The sequence below is a fragment of the Bubalus kerabau genome, chromosome 6, assembly GCF_029407905.1.
Source record: "Bubalus kerabau isolate K-KA32 ecotype Philippines breed swamp buffalo chromosome 6, PCC_UOA_SB_1v2, whole genome shotgun sequence".
NCBI classification, from domain to species: Eukaryota; Metazoa; Chordata; class Mammalia; order Artiodactyla; family Bovidae; genus Bubalus; species Bubalus kerabau.
Genome location: NC_073629.1, coordinates 69174597 through 69195229, shown reverse-complemented (window position 1 = coordinate 69195229; position 20633 = coordinate 69174597). Strand labels below are relative to the sequence as shown.

The window sequence follows — 20633 nt, the reverse complement described above, 5'->3', positions numbered from 1 at the left end:
CCATTAGCGCCTCCTGGGTAGGTCCCAGTATGTATTCTAGAGAGGATATATTCTTACCCTTGGTTTTTTGACTATCAAATCTAAGACAATTAGATTAAATTTGAATGGTGTCAAATGATAGAGATTGGGCTCCTAATCTACCTGGGAGCTGAGTGTAGCAGTTATGAGTGCAGACACAGAAGCCCAACTATCTCAGTTCAAATCTCTGTTGCTCTGCTTTCCAGCTGAGAATGACAACATTGATATGGATGTCATGAGGATCAAATGGGATATTCTATATAGTTGCAGGGTGCCTATGGTTGGTTATTATTATTTTTGGCAACAGGCTTTTAGCTTTAAGTCATGTAACTTGAGACTTGGAAAATTATGCTTTATCTATGGGCTAAACTAAGCTACTCCTATAGTTTGGCTAGCTTTAAAACAGACAACCAGTACCCCCCTGCACATCTGGCTGTGCCTTCATTCCCTAATAAGATCAGAATATGCTTTTATTACCAGCCAACTGCTTTTTTTCTCACCCAACTTCTGTCCAGCTCAAAGAATGACTGTTAATATTGTTTTGTAAAACTTTTGGTCCAGACTTACTTTAGAATTGTTTGAATTTGTTTTTAGGTTGTTATAAAATGTGACAATTCCTGCCCCTATTTAGTTATAATTTATGGATGCTAACAGAATAACATTTTGGGAAGTGTGGACATGGATGGGTGGGAGTTTGAGAGATCCATACACAAGACTGAGGGAGCTAGTGAAACCCTCTCGGCGATGTACCCAAGCCACAGGATGCTAGTTGTTTGCCTGCTCAGTGTTTATTTTTCTGAGACACCCAAGAAGAATGGAAATCATCCTATTCACACTCTCTTTAGTCAACTTTTTTTTTTTTTTTTTTTTTGCTTTAGAAAAAGAGCTACCATTTTGAGAATGCTCATAGTGCCGGAGATTGAGGTGAGTGGATTTACAAGCAGTATCTTATTTTTCACAAGGAATTACATATTATTAAATAAACTAAGGATTAAAGAGAGGTTAAGAAACTTGATAAAGGTCTTCCAGCAAGGAAGGGCTCAATGGGGTTGCTTGCTGGAGTCCACTGTGTTGTTTCCCAGAACGGCAAACTTTCTGGATGGAAAAAGAGAGCTCTGTCTGCTCTTGGCCTTCCCACCTGCCACCCTGTCAGACTCAGTCCCTCTTTTCTTATAGCTTTGCTTCCACTTTGGATAAGGACCTTGTTGTGTTAGTCACTCAGCCATGTCCAACTCTTTGTGACCCTTGGACTGTAGCCACTGGGCTCTTCTGTCTATAGGATTCTCCAGGCAAGAATACTGGCATGAGTTGCCATTCCCTTCTCCAGGGGATCTTCCTGACCCAGGGATCGAACCTGGGTCTCCTGCATTGCAGGCAGGTTCTTTACTGTCTGAGCCATTAGGGAACCCTGGTTAAGGACCTTATCACATTGTATTATATCATATATGTCTTATCTTTCCCACTTGACAGAACCTGAGATAATGTTAGAGACCACAGAAATCATTCTCTCATCTCTGATAGGTCCTGTAGTACTTCAATAAAAGTTTTATCCTCCAGTTAACGTTAGCTCAAAAAAATTTTAATCTTCTAGTAGCAGCTCAATAAAAGTTTGTTGAATTCATAAACAGATTAAATACTGAGTATTCCTGACTCACTGAAGACCATGAGAGAAAGTGGTGGTTTAAAACACGCAGTCAGGATCAAGGAGTTCTTCCTTGAAAATACAGCAGATCTCTGAAACAGACGGAGGGGTTAGAGGAAGGAGTGGGAGAGCAGAGTCTCCTTCAGGGAGACTAAAAAGAGGAGTTTCCCTTGGGAGCAAGTCAGTTCCTCCACAGTCTCAGCCTCTGCAACCCCTTTCTGAGGTTCCTCCTGCTCTCCCGGGATTTTGCATGTTCTCATCAAGAAAACATCAAATGCCTTCCTTGACAGCTGGGGCTTCTGCTCTATGGTTTGTGAGCCAATCTCAGATGTCACAATCACCACCGGCAGCCTATAGTGCTTTTCCTGACGCCATGTAGGCAAACTAAACTGGGCTTCCAGCAAGTGAAACTTCTTTTGAGTAAATATTTTGGGCCTACTTTTAATATTTCTCTGACAGACTAAGTGGTGGAGATCTGTATATACACAGGTCAGTCTCTCCCTTTTTCTGCTATGTATGTGATGTTACTTTCCTCGTTGAAATAACTGTTTCTCTTAGTCAGTTCTGGATGGGGAATTGGGCTTTCCTTGTTGCTTTTCAGTTAACAAGGAAAGGGGGCTTGCTGAAGAGAGGTGGAGAGGGCCTAGGACATGTCTTCTCCCAGATCACCTGCTTCTTAGGTGGAGCTGCTATACCTCACCGTGTTTTAGCATCAGAGTATTCAGGTTGGATGGGAGAAGGCAATGGCACCCCACTCCAGTACTCTTGCCTGGAAAATCCCATGGATGGAGGAGCCTGGTAGGCTGCAGTCCGTGGGGTCTGCTAAGAGTCAGACCGGACTGAGAGACTTCACTTTCACTTTTCACTTTCATGCACTGGAGAAGGAAATGGCAACCTACTCCAGTGTTCTTGCCTGGAGAATCCCAGGGATGGAGGAGCCTGGTGGGCTGCCGTCTATGGGCCTGCACAGAGTCAGACACGACTGAAGTGACTTAGCAGCAGCATTCAGGTTGGATGGTGAAATATGGCCTCTCTGGATTTCCAATGCTAATAGAAAAGTTTAGATCTAACCTTGTTACTGAAACTGCAACAAAATTGTCAAATTCTAAACTTGTTGCAGGAAAGGGCAAAGTCCTGTGCATGTGCGTGCACGTGCACACACACACTCTATATATATATATATATATATATACACACACATATATATACACATATACATAGTTAATGTATATATATGAAAATATACTATATTTTCATATATATACATATATTCTATTTACAGTGTATTTATGTATACATACATTTTTCATGGGCTTCCCAGGTGGTGCTAGTGGTAAAGAACCTGCCGGCCACTGCAGGAGACGTAAGAGACAAGGTTTTAATCCCTGGGTTGGGAAAATTCCCTGGAGAACCGCAGGCAATCCATTCCAGTATTCTTGCCTAAAAACGTAAGCTTAAAGCAGGAAAGAGTAATGCATTATCAGTTCAGTTCAGTCGCTCAGTTGTGTCCGACTCTTTGCGACCCGGTGGACTGCAGCCCGCCAGGCTCCTCTGTCCATGAGATTCTCCAGGCAATGAAAGATCATCGAACCCAAGTCTCCCGCATTGCAGGCGAATTCTTTACCGCCTGAGCCACGAAAGAAGACATTGTGTACTTAGAAACGAAATATATCCTACATAGGCTCCAGTTGGTTGCATCTTTCCTTGATTGACATTTGTTCTCCCTTTTAATGGCAAATTAATTTTAGATAAGGCCATCACAGGGTTTTAAAGTAGAATGAAGGCTCTTTCCTTGACCAGCTTAGGGAGAATTTTGCTACTTTTGAAGAATCCTTTGATGTACCCAAAGCCTGGAGAGAGAGGATTCCAAACCCACTAAACTTTAAAAGTGTGAAGGGTCTGCTATGAGTTCTCTGATCTGTTAGCGAAGACCTTATCGAGAGAAGAAAAGGCCACTTTCTCTCCCCAGCGGGACCCATCTGAACTCCCAGCCTGCTGCTGAGCGACATTATATACGATGAACAGACAGAAGTTTACAGAAAAAAACAGAAAAGAAAAAGTAGCAAGCACCAAGAGGCAGCCGCAGGCGCCAGGGACGGCACGTGATCTGGGGGCGGGGCCTCGCAGGCCGCTAGCCAGTGGACGGGGCCGGGGGCGGGCCCACGACCCAAGGGGCGGGGCCTGTGCCCGCGCAGCTCTCACCGCGGTCCCCTTATTTGGATCTGCGGGAATGTGGGCTGGAGCGGTCCTGCAGCGGTACCAGCCTCCAGCCTGTCGCCGGGACTGCCCCTGACCCAGGCGCGCCCGCTGCTCGGTGGCAGGAGGGCCGGCGGAGCGCCATGGCCTGCATCCTGAAGGTAACGAATCGCATCTATGGCTCGGACGCGTGGTTGGCCAGCCTCTTGCTGCTCCGAGGCGCGGAGTCAACCGCGGTCCCACCGCATCCTCATCTCAGTTGTCTTTTCCTGGCTTTGATTTTCTTTTTGTTCCTTTGGCAAATGCATATGGAGGGAGATTTAGAAACATGTAGCTGGCACGGCTTCTCTTCCCACCATTCCTGCCTGCTCGCGCCTGCATTGAAGGAACTGCAGACTGTTGGCTCCAGGGGAGAGAAGGGCTGTGTGCCGAATAATGGGGATGGCAGGGAGGGGAGGGGTGCTTCAGCGAATCCCGCGGCCCCGATGCCTGAGGCCTTTCTGAAGCCACGCACAGTAGAGCAAAGGCTGGCCACGGATTATTGATGCTGAGGAGTAGAGCGCTTTTGAATGGGATGAGAGTGAGCAGAGGGAGTTCTACCTCACATTTGATCATATGAAGACAGAAACTTCTGAGTTTACAGGTAGTCCCTTAGGAATGAGTTTTCTGTGAGATCAGCTAACTCTGTGCCCAAAGTTCCACTTCGGAAGAGTTCACAAGAGGATGTATTTATTAGTAGAGAATTTCAAACCTAACTTTGGCTAAAAAATTTAAACAGTTGAACCTTTCTTTTGCTCACAAACAGACAAAATGATTTCACTCCCTCTCAGAGTCTGCTCAGGCGCCCCTTCTTTGTTGAGTTTTCTTTCTCCACGTGTGTTCTTAGCCTGGAGTGAACATCTTTCTAGGTTCACAGCCTTGTAGCATCAGGTGGGAGGACTTGGTGTGAGCGCCTCACTTGAGAACTTCTTATTCCACAGGGAATTTTGTTTATTTTTTCATTCAATTTGTTTGTTTTTTCATTTTTCTGCACTATTGTTTCTACTGGTGCCTAACCTGACTCCTGACTGTATATGAGTCAAAAACATTCACAGCATGAAAGTTTCCTGGGCCTTGACTGGAGAGTGTAAAGGCCTACTCGTTCCAAGTTTGGGGAAGCTGTGTGTGACAGAGGGAAAACACCAGAAATTTGTGTGTGTATACGTGTGTATGTGTGTGTGTGTGTAGGAGCATTTGTTTTTCTGTGGAGTGATTTGAAGCCATCTACTGCTATATTAGTTACCTGAATCCTCTTCCAACATGCCTTGATGTTAATGATGCAAATAAGAGACTAGCCTAGTTTGTTTCCATTTCTTATAGTAAAGGAGATGAGATATTTCCTGTGATTTCTCTGAACTTCCTTTGTTTGATTTCGGAACATTATCTGGGACGTAATGGTAGCAAGATCAAATAATACATTTTTATTATTTACATTCGTACTACAATGTGGGATTTTTACCTTGGAGACTTCTAGCACAAGGACTGAAATATAATATGAGTCATCTCTACTATTTATTGGGTTATTAGCCTAAAGGGAAGTTGAGTGTGACATTTATTGTTGGCTTCTTCCCTTTTGATTTCTCCCCTATCTCATCTTGCACATGTTCCAAACATTTTTAAGACATTTTAAGATGAATCTGATCCAACTTTGCCTTTCCAGCCCTTCATACTGACCTCAGACATTTGGGACATATCTGATTGCTCCTTATTTTTTCTCCACTGAACCAAGCTGGGGTGCAGACAGGTAAACTGCAAAGAGCAAAGGCTTTGGACTCAGAAAGACCTTGGTCTGAACTCAGGCTCCGCCAGATGCTACCTGTGTGACCTTGGACAAGTCACTTAAATCATCTCTGAGTCTCAATTTCCGTAATATAAGACTAAAGTAACAGCACCACAAGGTTGTAATATTCCACAGGGTTGCTGTGGGGATGAAATAATATAAGATATGAAAAATACTTCGTGGAACGGGCATTCAGTATGTGCTAGTTTCCCTCATAAATAATAAAAACTACAATGTAATTAACCTTTATATATCCTCAGCTCATTTCATATAACTGTTATTCTTATGTCAAGCCCTACAAGGTGAGTATCATTGTTTAAAATCCCGTTTTACAGATGAGGAAGCTGAGGCTCCTGAATTTAAGAGATTTATCCAAGGGAACAGGGTTAAGGGCAGGGTGAACCTGGACTTAGATTCAGATCTGCCAGCCTTCTTTATATTTTAACTGTGTTCCCTATACCTTCCCATGTGATGACTTTCTAAGTTGCCCTAAAACCATTCAGAATCCTTATCACCTTTGAGAAACAAAGTACCATTGTGCAACGATGGTCTTGATGGCCTGTGGTAGACCTTTTCTCCTTGTCTTTGAAGGGCCATGTGTGGTGCAGTGGACAGTCCATACACCTAGATTCCATGCAAGCTTGATCTCCTGCATATATTAGGCAGTCACTGCAACTTGGAACATCAATTTACCCAAGCTGTAGAATGGCTGACAGGGTTTTATGAGGGTAAGATGATATACTGTTTTTGTTGCTTTTGATGAAATATTTTCTGCCATATACTGGCCCTAGGCTTGCTGTTGGTATCACAAAATGTATAAGCCAATGACTCCATTCTCAATTGGCTTCCAGTATAGTAAGGGGGATAGAAAAGTAAATGAATGTTTATGTTACAATGTGAAGAGTAATAGGTCTGTGGAAGGCATAACAGAAGCATGGAGAGAGAAAACAATGAACCCTGTAATTGGACAATCAGGATGGACTTCTCACTCATATATGATTTGAACTGTAATTTGAAGATTGAATATGATGTAGTGTGATGAAGCTTGTGTTTTAGAAGGATAACTTTTGAGGTAGGGTCAACTTTATTCCGTGGGCAAAATATAGTCTTCTCAACGGAAGTTAGAGGTAGATCTTATTTTACATTTTTACATTATGAGAAAACTGAGATACAAAGAGGTGGATTAACCTATCATTATTGTCTAAATAGTGACCCTAAATAGGAATCCTTGACTAGCTAAGAGGAGGAGCATATACTGTGGCAGCAAATGGTGGTCTTTGGGGGCCATACAGATTATCCACTCAAGGTTTTATGCATAGTAAAAGCCCATTCTGCCCATGTGTAAAGCTGGTTCTCATAATGGAATAATGATTACCTCAATAATCATTTAATTGTGGAATATATACTTATTCCACACTGCATGGACTTTTAAGAAATTATGTGGGTTTTGTTTATGGTTCTACCACTTACTATTTGTGCAACCACTAATAAGTTTCTTGATTTCATTGCCTCAGTTTCTGAAATGGAGATGATCATGCATTCCTCAATGGGTTATTCTACAGGTTAAATGGGAATATCTTCACATTAGTTAGAATAGGCTAGTTTACTGCAGTAAAAAACAGCCTCACGTCTTAGTAGGTTCATTTCTTGCTGTGCTTCTGGTTAGGCAGCTCTTCTGGGGAGCTAGGCCATTGTGAACAAGCAAATAAAGGGCCACTCTCTTTCCATAGGGTGTTTTAAAAGTCTTTGAAATTTGGTAGACAAAGAAGATATTTACTTAGTATTTATTTGGTTATTAGTAAAATAAAACTTTTAAATTTATAAAAGTCATTTGATTTTCTTCTCTTATAAATTACAGATTAGTATTTGCTATAATGAAAACCTATTCATATTTTCTTGAATGATTTCTATCTTTGGCCAGCAGTTACTTTTTGAGAACAGTATCATGTATACCTTTGATGTTTAACATATATTTAGTGAGTTGTATTAAGGTTCTTTTTTTGAATTCTGTGCTGAAATGTACACTGAGTTGACATGTGGACACAGGACACTTCTTTCTGCCTTGGAAAAGATTATGGTTTGCCAGGTTGCTGAGACTTAGGAACTTGAAGCAGTTAGACAATAGCACAATAGGTGCATGACTAAGCTACTGTTATCTTCTCTACCTGTCACCTGTCCTTGTATGACATTGCTCTTTTTTTGGAGGGCCCTGCTGTGAGACGTGCAGGATCTTAATTCCCTGATCAGGGGTCGAACCCATACCTCCTACAGTGGAGTGGACGCTCAGAGTCTTAACCACTGTACCACCAGGGAAGTCCCTACCTTCATCTTGATTGATGGGAAATTTGATGAGTGTTGATATCCAGTTATATATGGGCTTGGTGTCTTCTCATTTACTCTTCCCCCACTGCTCTAGACCTAATCCTTCACCATGCTGCATCAATTCTATCTCAGGAAAATCTGTCAACTCTGCACATTATTCTCCATCCCTGTCACCTCTGTCTTGTCCAGAACCTCATATTTGGTCTGTGTTTTGAAATAGTCTCCTTTCCTTCAGGCTCTTCATAAACTCGCCCATCTTCCACATCACTCTCAGATTACTGTGCTGAAGCACAGTGCTCACCAAGCTAATTGTAGTCTTAAATGCTTGTCTTGGTTCCCCAGCCCCTGAAGGATAAGCCCAGCTATTTAGCTTGGCATTCAGGTTCCTTCCAAATCTGGCCCCTGCCCGCATATCTGGCCTCACTGCCTACTACTCCCTTACCTATGATCTAGATACTTATCTAGATGAACTCCAAATCTTCAGATATACCTCCTTTCATGGTTCTGTGCCTTTGTAATATAGTATAGGGGTTGAAGGGACTTCCTTGGTGGCTCAGATGGTAAAGTGTCTGCCTGCAATGCCGGAGACCCGGGGTTTGATCCCTGGGTTGGGAAAATCCCCTGGAGAAGGAAATGGCAAAAGCATGGTCTCTAATGTCAGACCAACCTATTCCAGCAGTGAAATCTCTAAGCCTCAGTTTCCTCATCTGTGAAATGGGAGCAGAAATAGTGTCTACTTCTTAAGGTTATGAGGAATAAATGAGCTAACTTCTATAGAATAGAACCTGACACATAATAAGTCCTTGATAAGTATTTGCTATTAGTTGTTATCGTCCTGGCTGTTTTCACTGCAGGAAATTCTCTCTGCTATCACTTTTCCTCCTCTGACAGAGTTCAACTTATCTTTCAACTCCTATTTCAGTGTCACATCTGCAGTCAAACCCTCCTCTGCCTCAGCAGTCTTCCTTTGTGGCCCCATGGCTTGGTTTTTGTCTCTGTAGTGGACAGGTATTGCCCTGTAGTGTAAATTAGCTGTTTATATGCTCCACTCTTTTGTTTTACTATGAATTCATAAAGCCCAGGGACTTTAGTAGGCTGATAAGCTAGTGTTTCCTAAGCATATTGAGGGCTTCCCTGATTTCTCAGTTGGTAAAGAATCTGTCTGCAATGCAGGAGGCCCTGGTTCGGTTCCTGGGTCAGGAAGATCTGCTGGAGAAGGGATAGGTACCCACCCCAGTATTCTTAGGCTACCCTTGTGGCTCAGCTGGTAAAGAATCCACCTGCAATGTGGGAGACCTGGGTTCGATCCCTGGGTTGGGAAGATCCCCTGGAGAAGGGAAGGGCTACCCACTCCAGTATTCTGGCCTGAAGAATTCCATGGACTGTATAGTAAATGAATACTGTTCTTGCTGTAAGTAAGACTATAGACTCAGTGAAAAGAAAGGAATACCTAGGGTATAGGAATATTTGAGTGGTGGTGTTGGTAGTTATGTAATTGAATCTTGGGGGCAAGAAAGGTCTTGTCTTATTCAACTTGATATCCATAACAACTAGTCTGACTCTTAGTAAAGAGATTCCTAAATGTTGAATGGGCTTCCCAGGTGCTCAGTGGTAAATAATCCACCTGCCAATGAAGGAGACACAGATTCTGTCCCTGGGTTGGGAAGATCTCCTGCAGAAGGAAATGACAACCCCCTCTGGTATTTTTGCCTGGGAAATTCCATGGACAGAAGAGCCTGGTGCGCTACAGTCCATGGGGTCTTAAAAGAGTTGGATACGACTTAGTGACAAAACAACAACAATAACAAGATAGTAACTGTGTAAATGATAGAATTTTTTTGAGATGCTAATTAGAGACAGTCTAACTTGGCCTCTTCTAGGAATAGCTGAATTCTTTTTAGATATATTGTGGATTTTTCACTCTAACATAAGCAAGTAGATTGTAGTCTATCAATTAGTTTTCTTAAGTTGCTTCTCAGTTTTGTTTCTTTTAGATCTGTGATTGCTTCTCATATAAAATCTGGAACCAATTTGAAATCTGGAGGGAGGGAGAACAGAGAACTGGACTTGGACGGAGAAAGAGGAAAGTATAGGAGTGACATCTCGTGTTACGATCATTTTGGTTCTCTGGGTTAAAAGAAACGATAAAAGCAAAAGCAAAAAACAAAAAAAAAACTCCAACTTTCACAACCATAATTTGTGTTTCTCAAACTATGAGATATCAAAGGAAAATAATATGGCTTCACTGAGACTGGACAGCCACAGAAATGTCACAGGTACACAGGTTGTAATCCTGAAACTCTAAGATAACCCCAGCACATAGAATAGACAAGGCACTTTGTTTAATAAATCTGCTTTATGACATTTCTTTCTGCTGCCCAAAGGATGCTGAAGTCTCAGTAGTTGCCCGGCCTCATTTTTAGGCTTATGGTGTCTGAGCAGGTGCTTTTGCAACTTCCATCAGCTTACTTTGGGGAATGAGTTGCTTATGTAAAACTTTGCTCTTTGGATGGATTGAGAACAACAGCAGCATTAACAGTTGTTCTTTAGTGAACTCCTAGAGTGTGTTCAGGCTGGGTCCTTGGCTGCCTGCTTTTCATATATCATCTCATGTAAACTTTTACTGGGCTTTCCAGGTGGCTCAGTAGTAGAGAGTCCGCCTGCCAATGCAGGAGACACAGGAGACGCGGTTTGATACCTGGGATACTGAAGTTCGGAGAAGCTAATTAACTTGCCCCAGGTCCTATGGTTAGTAAGTGGTGAAGGTGGAGTTGAACCTGGCTCTGGTTGGTGATATAATGTGTATTTTACCTTCAGGGCCAATTTGGTGAATGTTCACAGGGACTTTGAGTTTATTTCACCATCCTCTGAATCTACACAGCTTCTTAACATACTCCTGATGGGGCTCATTTATAGCTGTGTTATTTTTAGTTATCCCTTCCTCAGAGTTTCCTTTGTGACAGAGGAACTGGAGGATATAGAGGAGCCACAGAGAGTGTGGAAATAAGGTTCTAACTCTGCCTCTAAAATATTAATAGCCTTTTGACCCTGAGCAAGTCTCATGACTACACACCCCCGCTTTCCTGAGAAACTCCTATGTCCCTTTGAAGGTAGGAGTGAAGCAGAGGAGTAATAGAGTTGGATTTACTGTTAGGCCAAGCTTCAGGATCTGCCCCCACCCCTGCTGCCCCCCAACCCCACCCCAAGGCTCTGAAGAGGTTCTGGCATTTTTGTATTTATAATATTATATTCATTTTCTTAAAGAGAACCACAGATTATATAAGCTTCAGGCTTCCCAACCAAGATCCCCCCTGGGGTGGTGTTGGAATCCAAAAGAGATAAAGCTTATGAATGTACTTTGAAAAGTAGAATGTGCTGTACACATAGGCAAATGATTATTAGTATTATTAATAATTAGATAACAGCTTGAATCAAAAAAGCCTATCTTGGGGACTAGTAAAGAAGAGTTTAGATTTGAGGAAAGCAGAGGGAACCCACTAAGCTTCCCGTCAGAGGTCTGGGAAAAGTTATGGTATCTCCTCCCCAGGAGAAAAGTTTTTTATCTGTGAGAATTTAACACATACTTATCCCCGAGGGTTGGAGATGGGATGAGTCCTCTGTTTTCTGGATTCAGCAAAAAGTGGAGGAAGGCATTTTTCTAATTGAACAGAGTAGATTTAAACAAGTGTTATCAGGATCCCATTACAGAAAGCTGCAGTTTAGCTCCTGGGTATTAAAAGGCTCATTATTCAGTTTATGGATTAGCCAGATCCTGTTGGTCCCTGGCTACTCTGATCTACACCTTTTGTGTGTTTCAATGCCAATTAGCACTCCCGCCAGAGCCTGGAAAAGTCAGAGGAGCTAAGCCTCAAATTGTTTCATTCCTTTCCCTGTTAGCAGCTTTGTCAGGGTTTGTCAGCAGGAGGGTAAAGAAAAGGACTCAAATGCGGTGAAGAGATTATCTGTGATTTCACTATTGTTTTCTTTCTTCCTCAGCTGGAGAATTAAAAGTGCACTCTGGTTCTGATTTTAACTTGATTTAAAGTCACTAAATCAGAGATCTTGGCCTAGAGCATCCAGAGACTTCAATAAACAGCAGCCTCAGGGTAGGTAATATTTTCAGAGAGCCCTTGTCCACACCCCACATCTCCAGGCCTCTGTCTCATTTCCTGTGAGATGTGGAGGGGTGGCGGCTCACAACTTCTGGTATTTGGGAGACTGGAAACAGTTAACTCCTAAAGAGATTGCTCAGGGGCCAGGAAAAGAGAGTCCTTGTCCGAAGTCATTCTAGTGTTTGTGTAAGAAATATGTGTCTCTACATACACATTGTAAATATACAGAGAAATGGGCACCCACATTTATTCAATCATATCTTAATATGTATTGAGGTTTGAAAACACTTGTATGTAAGATCCTTTTCTGGAAGGGACTTCTGTATAATGTTCAAATCTGTTTCCTAGGGAATTTATTGGCTGTGTGTTTACCAGACACAAAATAAAAGGTTTGGTCAGTTTTTAAATCTCTATTTGCATCTTGCTCTGAAAGATCAGGATCACAAGGAAACTGGAAGTAAAATGTATATGTCCTGCATTGGGAGTGCGTTGTAATGTGGGCTTAAACTGTGCATATGGAGCTCATCTTAGTTTTTAAGGATTGGAGCGAGCAAATGACTGTCCTTAGACAATTCCCCTCCTTAGGACAATAGGAGTACACACCTGCGGAGAGCAGGGCTGCGATTCCTGGTATAGTTGTTTGGTGTTCTTGGCCCCAACGGTGTACCTGACTTTGAAGAAAGAGATGAGAAAATCTCTCTCTGTGAAAGGTTTGCCTTATCAATCAGGGAAAAGGGTAACCAAGAAAGAAGAGCTGTTCTCTAGGTTGTGGACAGGAAAAAGGCCGTGCTACACAGACTCCAAGTCTGATTCCAGTTTTGTGATGAGCTTGAGTAATGACAATAATACCTTTATTTAATATTCTTCAGCAGTACTGTTCAGTAGGAATATAACACCTTTATTTAATATTCTTCAGCAGTACTGTTCAGTAGGAATATAACGCAGGCCACTTAGGTAATTTTTTATTTGTAAGAGCCACATTAAAAAGAAAGCAAAAAGAAGTAGGCAGAATTTATTTAATAATATATTTTATTTAGCCCCCAATATTCAAAACATGTTAATATTAATTTGGAGTCAATATCAACTTATAAATAAGCTATTTAACTTGTTTCATAAGTCTTCATGTCTGTGTATATTTTGCCATTGCAGCATATTTCAATTTGGGTGATAAAGTTTCATCACAAATACTTGATCTCTATTTAGATTTTATAAAATGTTCAGTTGAAAAAGTAGATTCACATGTCTAAGTTGCTCCAAAGATGCATTTAAGCCTTTGATGAACCCTTAAAATTTCATCTGAAATGGAGTCCTACGCTTTTTCATATCCTGAGCCTGATTGGCCCCCCAGATGTTGAGCAGCTGTGAATTCTCCCAGGAGGGTGCTGCTTTGGTCTTAGTGAGGTAGGGTGAACTCCTGGAGGCTTTGAGCTCAGAAACAGACTTTATGCACTTTTATTTGAATAGTTCCGTTGCTCCAGGAGGGCGGTACACATATGGCAGCAATTTAGACATACAGAATAAACCACAAGTCTTCTTTTAAGTCAAGACAGTAAGGTGATTGGAATTCCTTTGTACAGTTTGCTTATTTTTTGACTGTTTATTTGTGTCTATAAATTCAGCAATATGCTAATAGGTGTACGTCTGGTGGTACTTAGAGTAAATCACTTTGTAAACCTGCAGCGCAGTTTTGCTTGCCTGTACTGAGTTGTACAGCCTGCCCGCCTCTGCCTAGATTTCCTGAATCATAGAGTGTTAGCATTTTTTCATGCGGAGAATGTTTCATTGTCATAATGACAGCAGGTGCCGTTTATTGAGTACCTTGTCTCTGGCAGACAGCCCGCAGATATTTTACAGATATTTATTATCCCTCAGCAAGATTATAGGATGGGTATTATTACTTTCATCCGACAGATGAGGAAACTCTAGTTCATATTGCATAACAACTTTGTTAATGCGAGAACATTAGACCAAGGTCTGCAAACTAATAGCCCTTGGGTCAGATCCAGCCTGGTGCCTGTTTATATGTAGTGTGCAAGTTCAGAATGGGTTTTGTGTTCTAAAATGGTTGAAAACAATCAAAAGAAGAAGATTTAATGATGTGAAAATATTAAGAAATTCCAATATCGATGTCCTTGAATAAAGTGTTACTGGAATATAGCCATGTTTATTCATGTCTTAGTGTCTCGGTGTGCTTTTGTGCTGTAATGGCGGACTTGAGAAAACTGACATGTAGACTTTGTGGCTTGCAAAGCCTTAAATATTCACTATCTTTCTCTTTACAGATAAAGTGTGCAAGCCTATGCTGAACTGTTGAGTTCTTACTGTAAGAGCCAGGGTCAGGGGCAGTCAGGGTACTCACACCTGGGCCTCACATCATGAATATCAGGGATATTTAGTGAATATGAAGCCAAGAACTCCATGTGAAAGAGGAAACTGAAGCCCAGAGAGGATAAGTAACTCCCCAAAGTCACATAGTGGGACTGGGATTCAGACTCCAAAGCTTGATCCCTAAGTCCATTGCTTCTCACAGATAAGCTGACCACACTGCTGCTCAGCTTGAACTACAGGACCTCCTGAAGGGTTTTTTACATCAGAGATTTCTAAGCCCCACCCCCAGAGTTTATGATTCCATAGTTCTGGACTGGCATCTAAGAATCTACATTTCCAGCAAGCCTCCAGGTGATGCTGCTTGATGCCAATCATACTTCAATTAGCCCTATCATACTACATCCTGCTCAATAAATTGCTGCTGAGTTATGAATGGCTTCAAAGCTCTGTGTGTGTTAGTCACTTAGTCGTGTCTGACTCTGCGACCCTATGGACTGTAGCTCACCAGGATCCTCTGTCCATGGAATTCTCCAGGCAAGAATACTGGTGTGGGTTGCCATTGCCTTTTTTAGGGGATCTTCCTGTCCCAAGGATTGAACCTGGGTCTCCTGTGTTGACAGGTGGATTCTTTACCATCTGAGCCACCAGGGAAGCCCTCAACTACAAATTTGAGTCAAGTGCATTCTAATGGCCTTTTCAGGCATTGTGATTGTTTGATTTCTGCCTACATTGTTCTCATTAAACTCCAAGCTTTCTGATGCTATGGGACTCAGGCCACCATGAATGTTGAAATGCTTGTGCCTCTGTTTCTGGTAGCAAGGGACTGGGTCTGAAATGAATCTGTCACTGGTGCCATGCCTCTTGCATTTCTAGAAACTCTATTTCTTTCAAATCAGTTTCAAAATCATTTTATGATGATTTATAAACCAGGAATTTGGTTCCTGCTGATTGTATGTCAAGCCCTTTCTCATATTGTGACCCGTGTTTCTTTGTGGCTAACAAGAAGACCTGGGGGTGTAGGAAACAGCTTCTGTAGTCAGATTGTCCTGGCTTTGGTAGTGGAAGTTAATGGGTTAGTGCTAGAGTTTACTTTCTTAATTATTGACTTAGTCTCATATTTAAAAAGTCATTATTTTAGAATTAGGAATGGGAAAAATGAAGCCTGGTGAAAGATGATAGCTTTTGTTTTTTTCCATGTTGATGATTCATAGCCTTGTTTGGGACTTTAATAAGTAACAAAAAGCATTGGAAACTGCTGATTTAATCTCTTATAGACTTATATTGGCATAAAAAAGAAAATAAATCTCTAAATGTTTGCTTTCTCCTGGATCTCCATTTATGTGCCTTTAATTATTGTGGAGCCCATTTTTCTGATTTTTCCACTTTCATCTTTGGCCTCCTAGCCTGTCCCCAGTACAGGTGTTAAAGAGATCATTATCAAGTACAGCTGGTATCCAGGTATCCATCTGTCTCCTGGGGGTTGGTTCCAACACCCATGGTGATACCAAAATCTGAGGATGCTCAAGTCCCTTGTATAAAATAGCATCGTATTTGTATATGACCTATGCATGTCCATCCACATGCTTTAAGTCATCTTTCATTGTGTGTTAGTTGCTCAGTCTTGTCTGACTCTTTGGGACTGTAGCCTGCCAGGCTCCTCTGTCGGTGGAATTCTCCAGGAAAGCATACTGGAGTGGGTAGCTGTTCCCTTCTCCAGGGGATCTTCCCGACCCAGGGATTGAACTCAGGTCTCCTGCATTGCAGGCGGATTCTTTACCTTCTGAGGCACCAGGGAAGCCCAATCTTTGAATACTGACAGTAATACAATGTACATTTTATGTAAAAAGTTGTAAATACTATGTAAATAGTGGCTAGCACAAGGCAGATACAAGTTTTTGCTTTTGGAAACTTTCTGTAATTTGGTGGACAGCAGAACTGGGATGAGCAGAAGCCACAGATGGCAGAAACTGGAAATGGCCAAACTTGGGGATGCAGGAACTTGTGGGTGGCAGAACCTGAGTTCAGCTGGCTGTGTCTAAAGAACCATCATCTCAGCCTCGTAAATCTTCGCTGTACAAGGGAAGCCTTGTGGAACTCTGTTGCCAAGCAAATGAAATATCTTGCAGAGTGAGTTCCCAAGGTAAAAACCATTCCAATAGGAATTCTACTCTGGGAAACCTGAGTCTTTTCTGTGTGTGCTCAATCGCTGTCGTGTCCAACTCTTTGTGATCTCATGGACCATAGTCCACCAGGCTCCTCTGTCCATGGGATTTTCCAGGCAAGAATATGGAAGTGGGTTGCCATTTCCTCCTCCAGGGGATCTTCCCTTCCAAGGGATCAAACCCTCACCTCCTGCATCTCCTGTATCACTGTCAGATTCTTTATCGCTGAGCCACCGGGGTTCCTGGTGTAGACGCAGTGGTGTGGCATTGATGACAGTCGATGGATGTCATCCCACACACCTTTGCCATGGCCTAGAGGCTGACTTTACTACTACTTGCTCTTTTATTACTGACTTTCTTCACCTTGTCCTTCTTTCTTTCTCCCTAGTTCTTGAAGAAAATTCATTCTTCAGCAGTAACAGGTACCTGAACCAACGACACCTTATGATGTTTTCTTGTTTATTCTTTACATTCTTTCAGGTGGGAGTTAGAAAATCTCTTTCTCTCGTACCCTGGTTTATGTCACTTAATTATTTGCTCCTTGGCCGGTTTAATATTTATTTAATTCTGCTTGCTGTTTAACCATAGCGACCTGGTTGATGATTTAAGCTGAGCTAAGATTTCTACATGTGACTTCTAACTTATTGGTAAATTGGGGTTTGTTTTCTTCTCATCCATTTTGTACCTTGATATTCAAATTTTACTTAAAGAAATGACATCTGAACCAAATACCACTCTAGAGTTCTGTATTGGAACAATTGTAATTCACTATATATTTTTCTAGATTTGTATAGGTTAAAGGGGTCTGTGTTTGACCTTTCCCCACCCCTCTTTTCTTCCATGAAGAGGAGGTTTATTACCAAGCAGTTAGAGAGAAGTCAAGTACTATGGGTAAGAGGAGGAGCAAAGGGAAAGAAGATAAAACAGAAGCTGAAGATTTTAATTTTGTTCAAAATTATGGCCTGTATGAATAATAGTAACTGTAACAATAATCTACCTTTGTTGTTGTTCAGTTGCTAAGTTGTGTCCGACTCTTTGTGACCTAACTCGATCGAGTCGGACCTGGTGGCATTAGTTTCCAAGTGCAGGTGGAATTTCTAAATGAGCATGAGACTGTCATTCTGACTAGACGAGAGATACATAAGACTGTCATTCTGACTAGATGAGGGATGCCAGGCAATTTTTCCTCTTGACTGGTCTCCTTGTCCTTCCTTCTTCACCTTTTTCCTGGAATAACTCCACAGGGAAACCAAAGTGATTTTTAAAAAGTAAATCAGGTCATGTCAGTTTCCTTATCTAAACTTTTTGGTGGCTTTCCATTTCACTTTGGATAACAACTCCTTTCCAAGGCTCACAAGTGCTCATGACCTTGCTCCTGCGTATTTTTGAGAAATCACCTACATCTTGGTCCCCTGATTATTTTCATTCCATCCAGTTCTTGGACCATGCCAAGTTCCTCTGTGCTTCAGAACCTTTGAGTGGTTATCCCCCTGCCTGCCATACTGTGGGCCCAGGTTCTCCTTGAGGCTATTTCTTCTTACCTTTCATGCCCTTAGTTAAAGTTTACTGCTTTGGACAGGCCTTTGGTGATTTATATCAGTGAAATATAACTTCATGATATTCCCTATTATGCTTCCCTATTTATTGTGTATTTGACATTTTCTTAACATATGAATACATGCATATTTGTTTGTTTACCTGTCAGTCGAAAAACTGAAAGGGCAGAAATCATGGTTATTTTGTTTATCACTGTATGCTTAGCATCTAGCATAGTATAGTCAATAAAAGAAATGAATGATTTAATGAATTAATTTCAGGCAAAAAAGAATTGTAGGTGCAAAGATATGGTGGCATGAAGGAACAGGTCATTTTGGGGAACAGTGAAAAGCTGTGGATGACTGTCACCAAGTTGGTTTTGGGAGCCGGAGGAGATGATATAGTTGGAGTCAGATCATGAGTGGTCATGTTGGTCCTACCAAGTAGTGTGGACTTTTATCCTTTAGAAATGGGGAAACTAATGGGATTTAAATAGATCATTAAATGTGGTAGAGATATTGGGTCAGAGAGAATATTTTATTGTCATATTTTAGAATACTTCAAGTCCTTGAAATGACTCTGGTCATTGTCCTTCATATTTGGAAATTACTTGTCCCAATTATGATTTTGCTACAATGACTGCACAGGCAGAATTTCAAATAGAATGCTGGAAATAAAAATGTGCCAAAGATGTAAGTGTGCTTGTTTATAGCAGAGCTTGGAGTTTTATCCATGAAATAAGAAAAAGCCAATAACAGAATTAAACTAAACATTTTATACAAATAAATTTTCAGTTGTTCAGGTTGTTGAACTTTCTGTTTAATGAAGGAATCTTAGATATGGACATGATCTTGGGTTGTTTAAACTCTGTGTGGTAGAGCTGACTCATGTTCAGTTGACACTATTGCTCTTAAGGAGGATGTTAGGTCATTCTGCCCTGTGGGTCATTATGTAGCAACAGTCTTCCAGCCCTGCCTTGGAAGGACGGTAATACTGTCCTGGCAGCAGTTGTTATGTACTGAGCACCTGCCGCATGACAGGCACTGAGCTAATCACCGTACATTATGTGGGAGAAACTTTGCAGCATCTGTTTGAGGTGTTTGTATTCCCATTTTACAGATGGAGAAACAGGCCCAGGAATGTTGAGTAAATCTCCCAAGTAGTGAAGTGAAGGGATTAAATTCAGATTTGTGTGACTCAGAATGCCCTGCTTTTAACTCTTGGCTTTCCTACCTCTAAAGGAGACAATCATATAGGACTTTTGATGAAACATAACTACACTTCGAAAGAGCTTTTGAAAATAATTTTGATCTGAGTTAAACTGAATATAAAAAAGTCAAGGAATTCCAAAATAATTTTTTGATTGGAAAAACTTTTAAACTAGTTTACACTTTGGCAGACATTTATTTACAACTCTTAGCTCAATTGAGCCCTAAGTTGAGCAGATACTTGAACAGAATCTTGATGAATAAGCATGAGTATTATCAGGCAAACTAGCTGGGATGGCTACATTTTATTCATTTGGGCATCCCACCAGATGTCTCCTCTTCTTCATCACTCTGAAATCAGTTCTTTGCATAGCAGCTAGAAGGAACTTTAAAAAATGCATATAAGATGATTTTATTTCCTTGCCTGACTGGTCATATTCTGGGAGAAAATATTTACAAATCATATGTCTGATTGGTTAGTACCCAAAATGTGTAAAGAACTCATTCAACTCAATAGCACAGCAAACAAAAACAAACAATCCAATTAAAAAATGGGCAGAGGATCTGAATGTTTTTCCAAAAAAGACATTTAAATGGCCAACAGGTACACGGAAAGGTGCTCAACATCACTAATCATGAGGAAATAAAAATCGAAACAGTCATAAGGTATCACCTCATACCTGTTAGAATGGCTCTTATCAAAAAGATAAGAAATCACAAATGTTGGCAAGGACAGGGGGAAAAAACCCTTATGCACTGAAGCCACTGTGAAACATAGTTTGGCTGATCCTCAAAAAATTTAAAAAAGTACCCTATGATCCAGTGATCCATGTCTGAGTATTTATCCATAGGAAACAAAAATACTGATTTGAAAAGATATCTGCACCTCCGTGTTCATTGAAGCATTATTGACATTTGACATTGCTTGTTCCAAATATGGTAGTCTTAATGATTACACAGCCAGAATTTCTACTAGAAGGGTGTAAGATAAAATGGCATTTTTGTCCCTGGGTGTGGTACAGTCAGTTACATTTAAGATACATGTTCCCTGAAGTCAAGGAGCTAGACCAGGATCTTGTACTGGATCCATTTTGTGTGTTTATGCTTTAATGGCAGTGTGACATCTGGGAAATCTTTAAACTTTGGATAAGCAGATACACCAGTCCATTTGAAAGTGCTAATAAAACTAAAATATTATTGGCAAATGAAGCTGCTAAAATCTTCATTTAGCCTGGGCAGTCATAAGTTTTCAGTTCAGTTCAGTTGCTCAGTTGTGTCTGACTCTTTGCG

At 41.2% G+C, this 20633-nt stretch overlaps 1 protein-coding gene across 1 annotated transcript in view; it reads left to right on the top strand.

Annotated features, from left to right (window-relative positions):
• The first annotated feature begins 3859 nt into the window (after positions 1–3859).
• The window catches only part of ST6GALNAC3 (ST6 N-acetylgalactosaminide alpha-2,6-sialyltransferase 3), a 623516-nt gene continuing 606742 nt past the window's right edge, over positions 3860–20633 (top strand). The window contains exon 1 of the mRNA XM_055585437.1: positions 3860–4017. Within this exon, the coding sequence (XP_055441412.1) occupies positions 4000–4017 (18 nt within the window). The 5' untranslated portion in view covers positions 3860–3999. The remainder of the gene's footprint in view (positions 4018–20633) is intronic.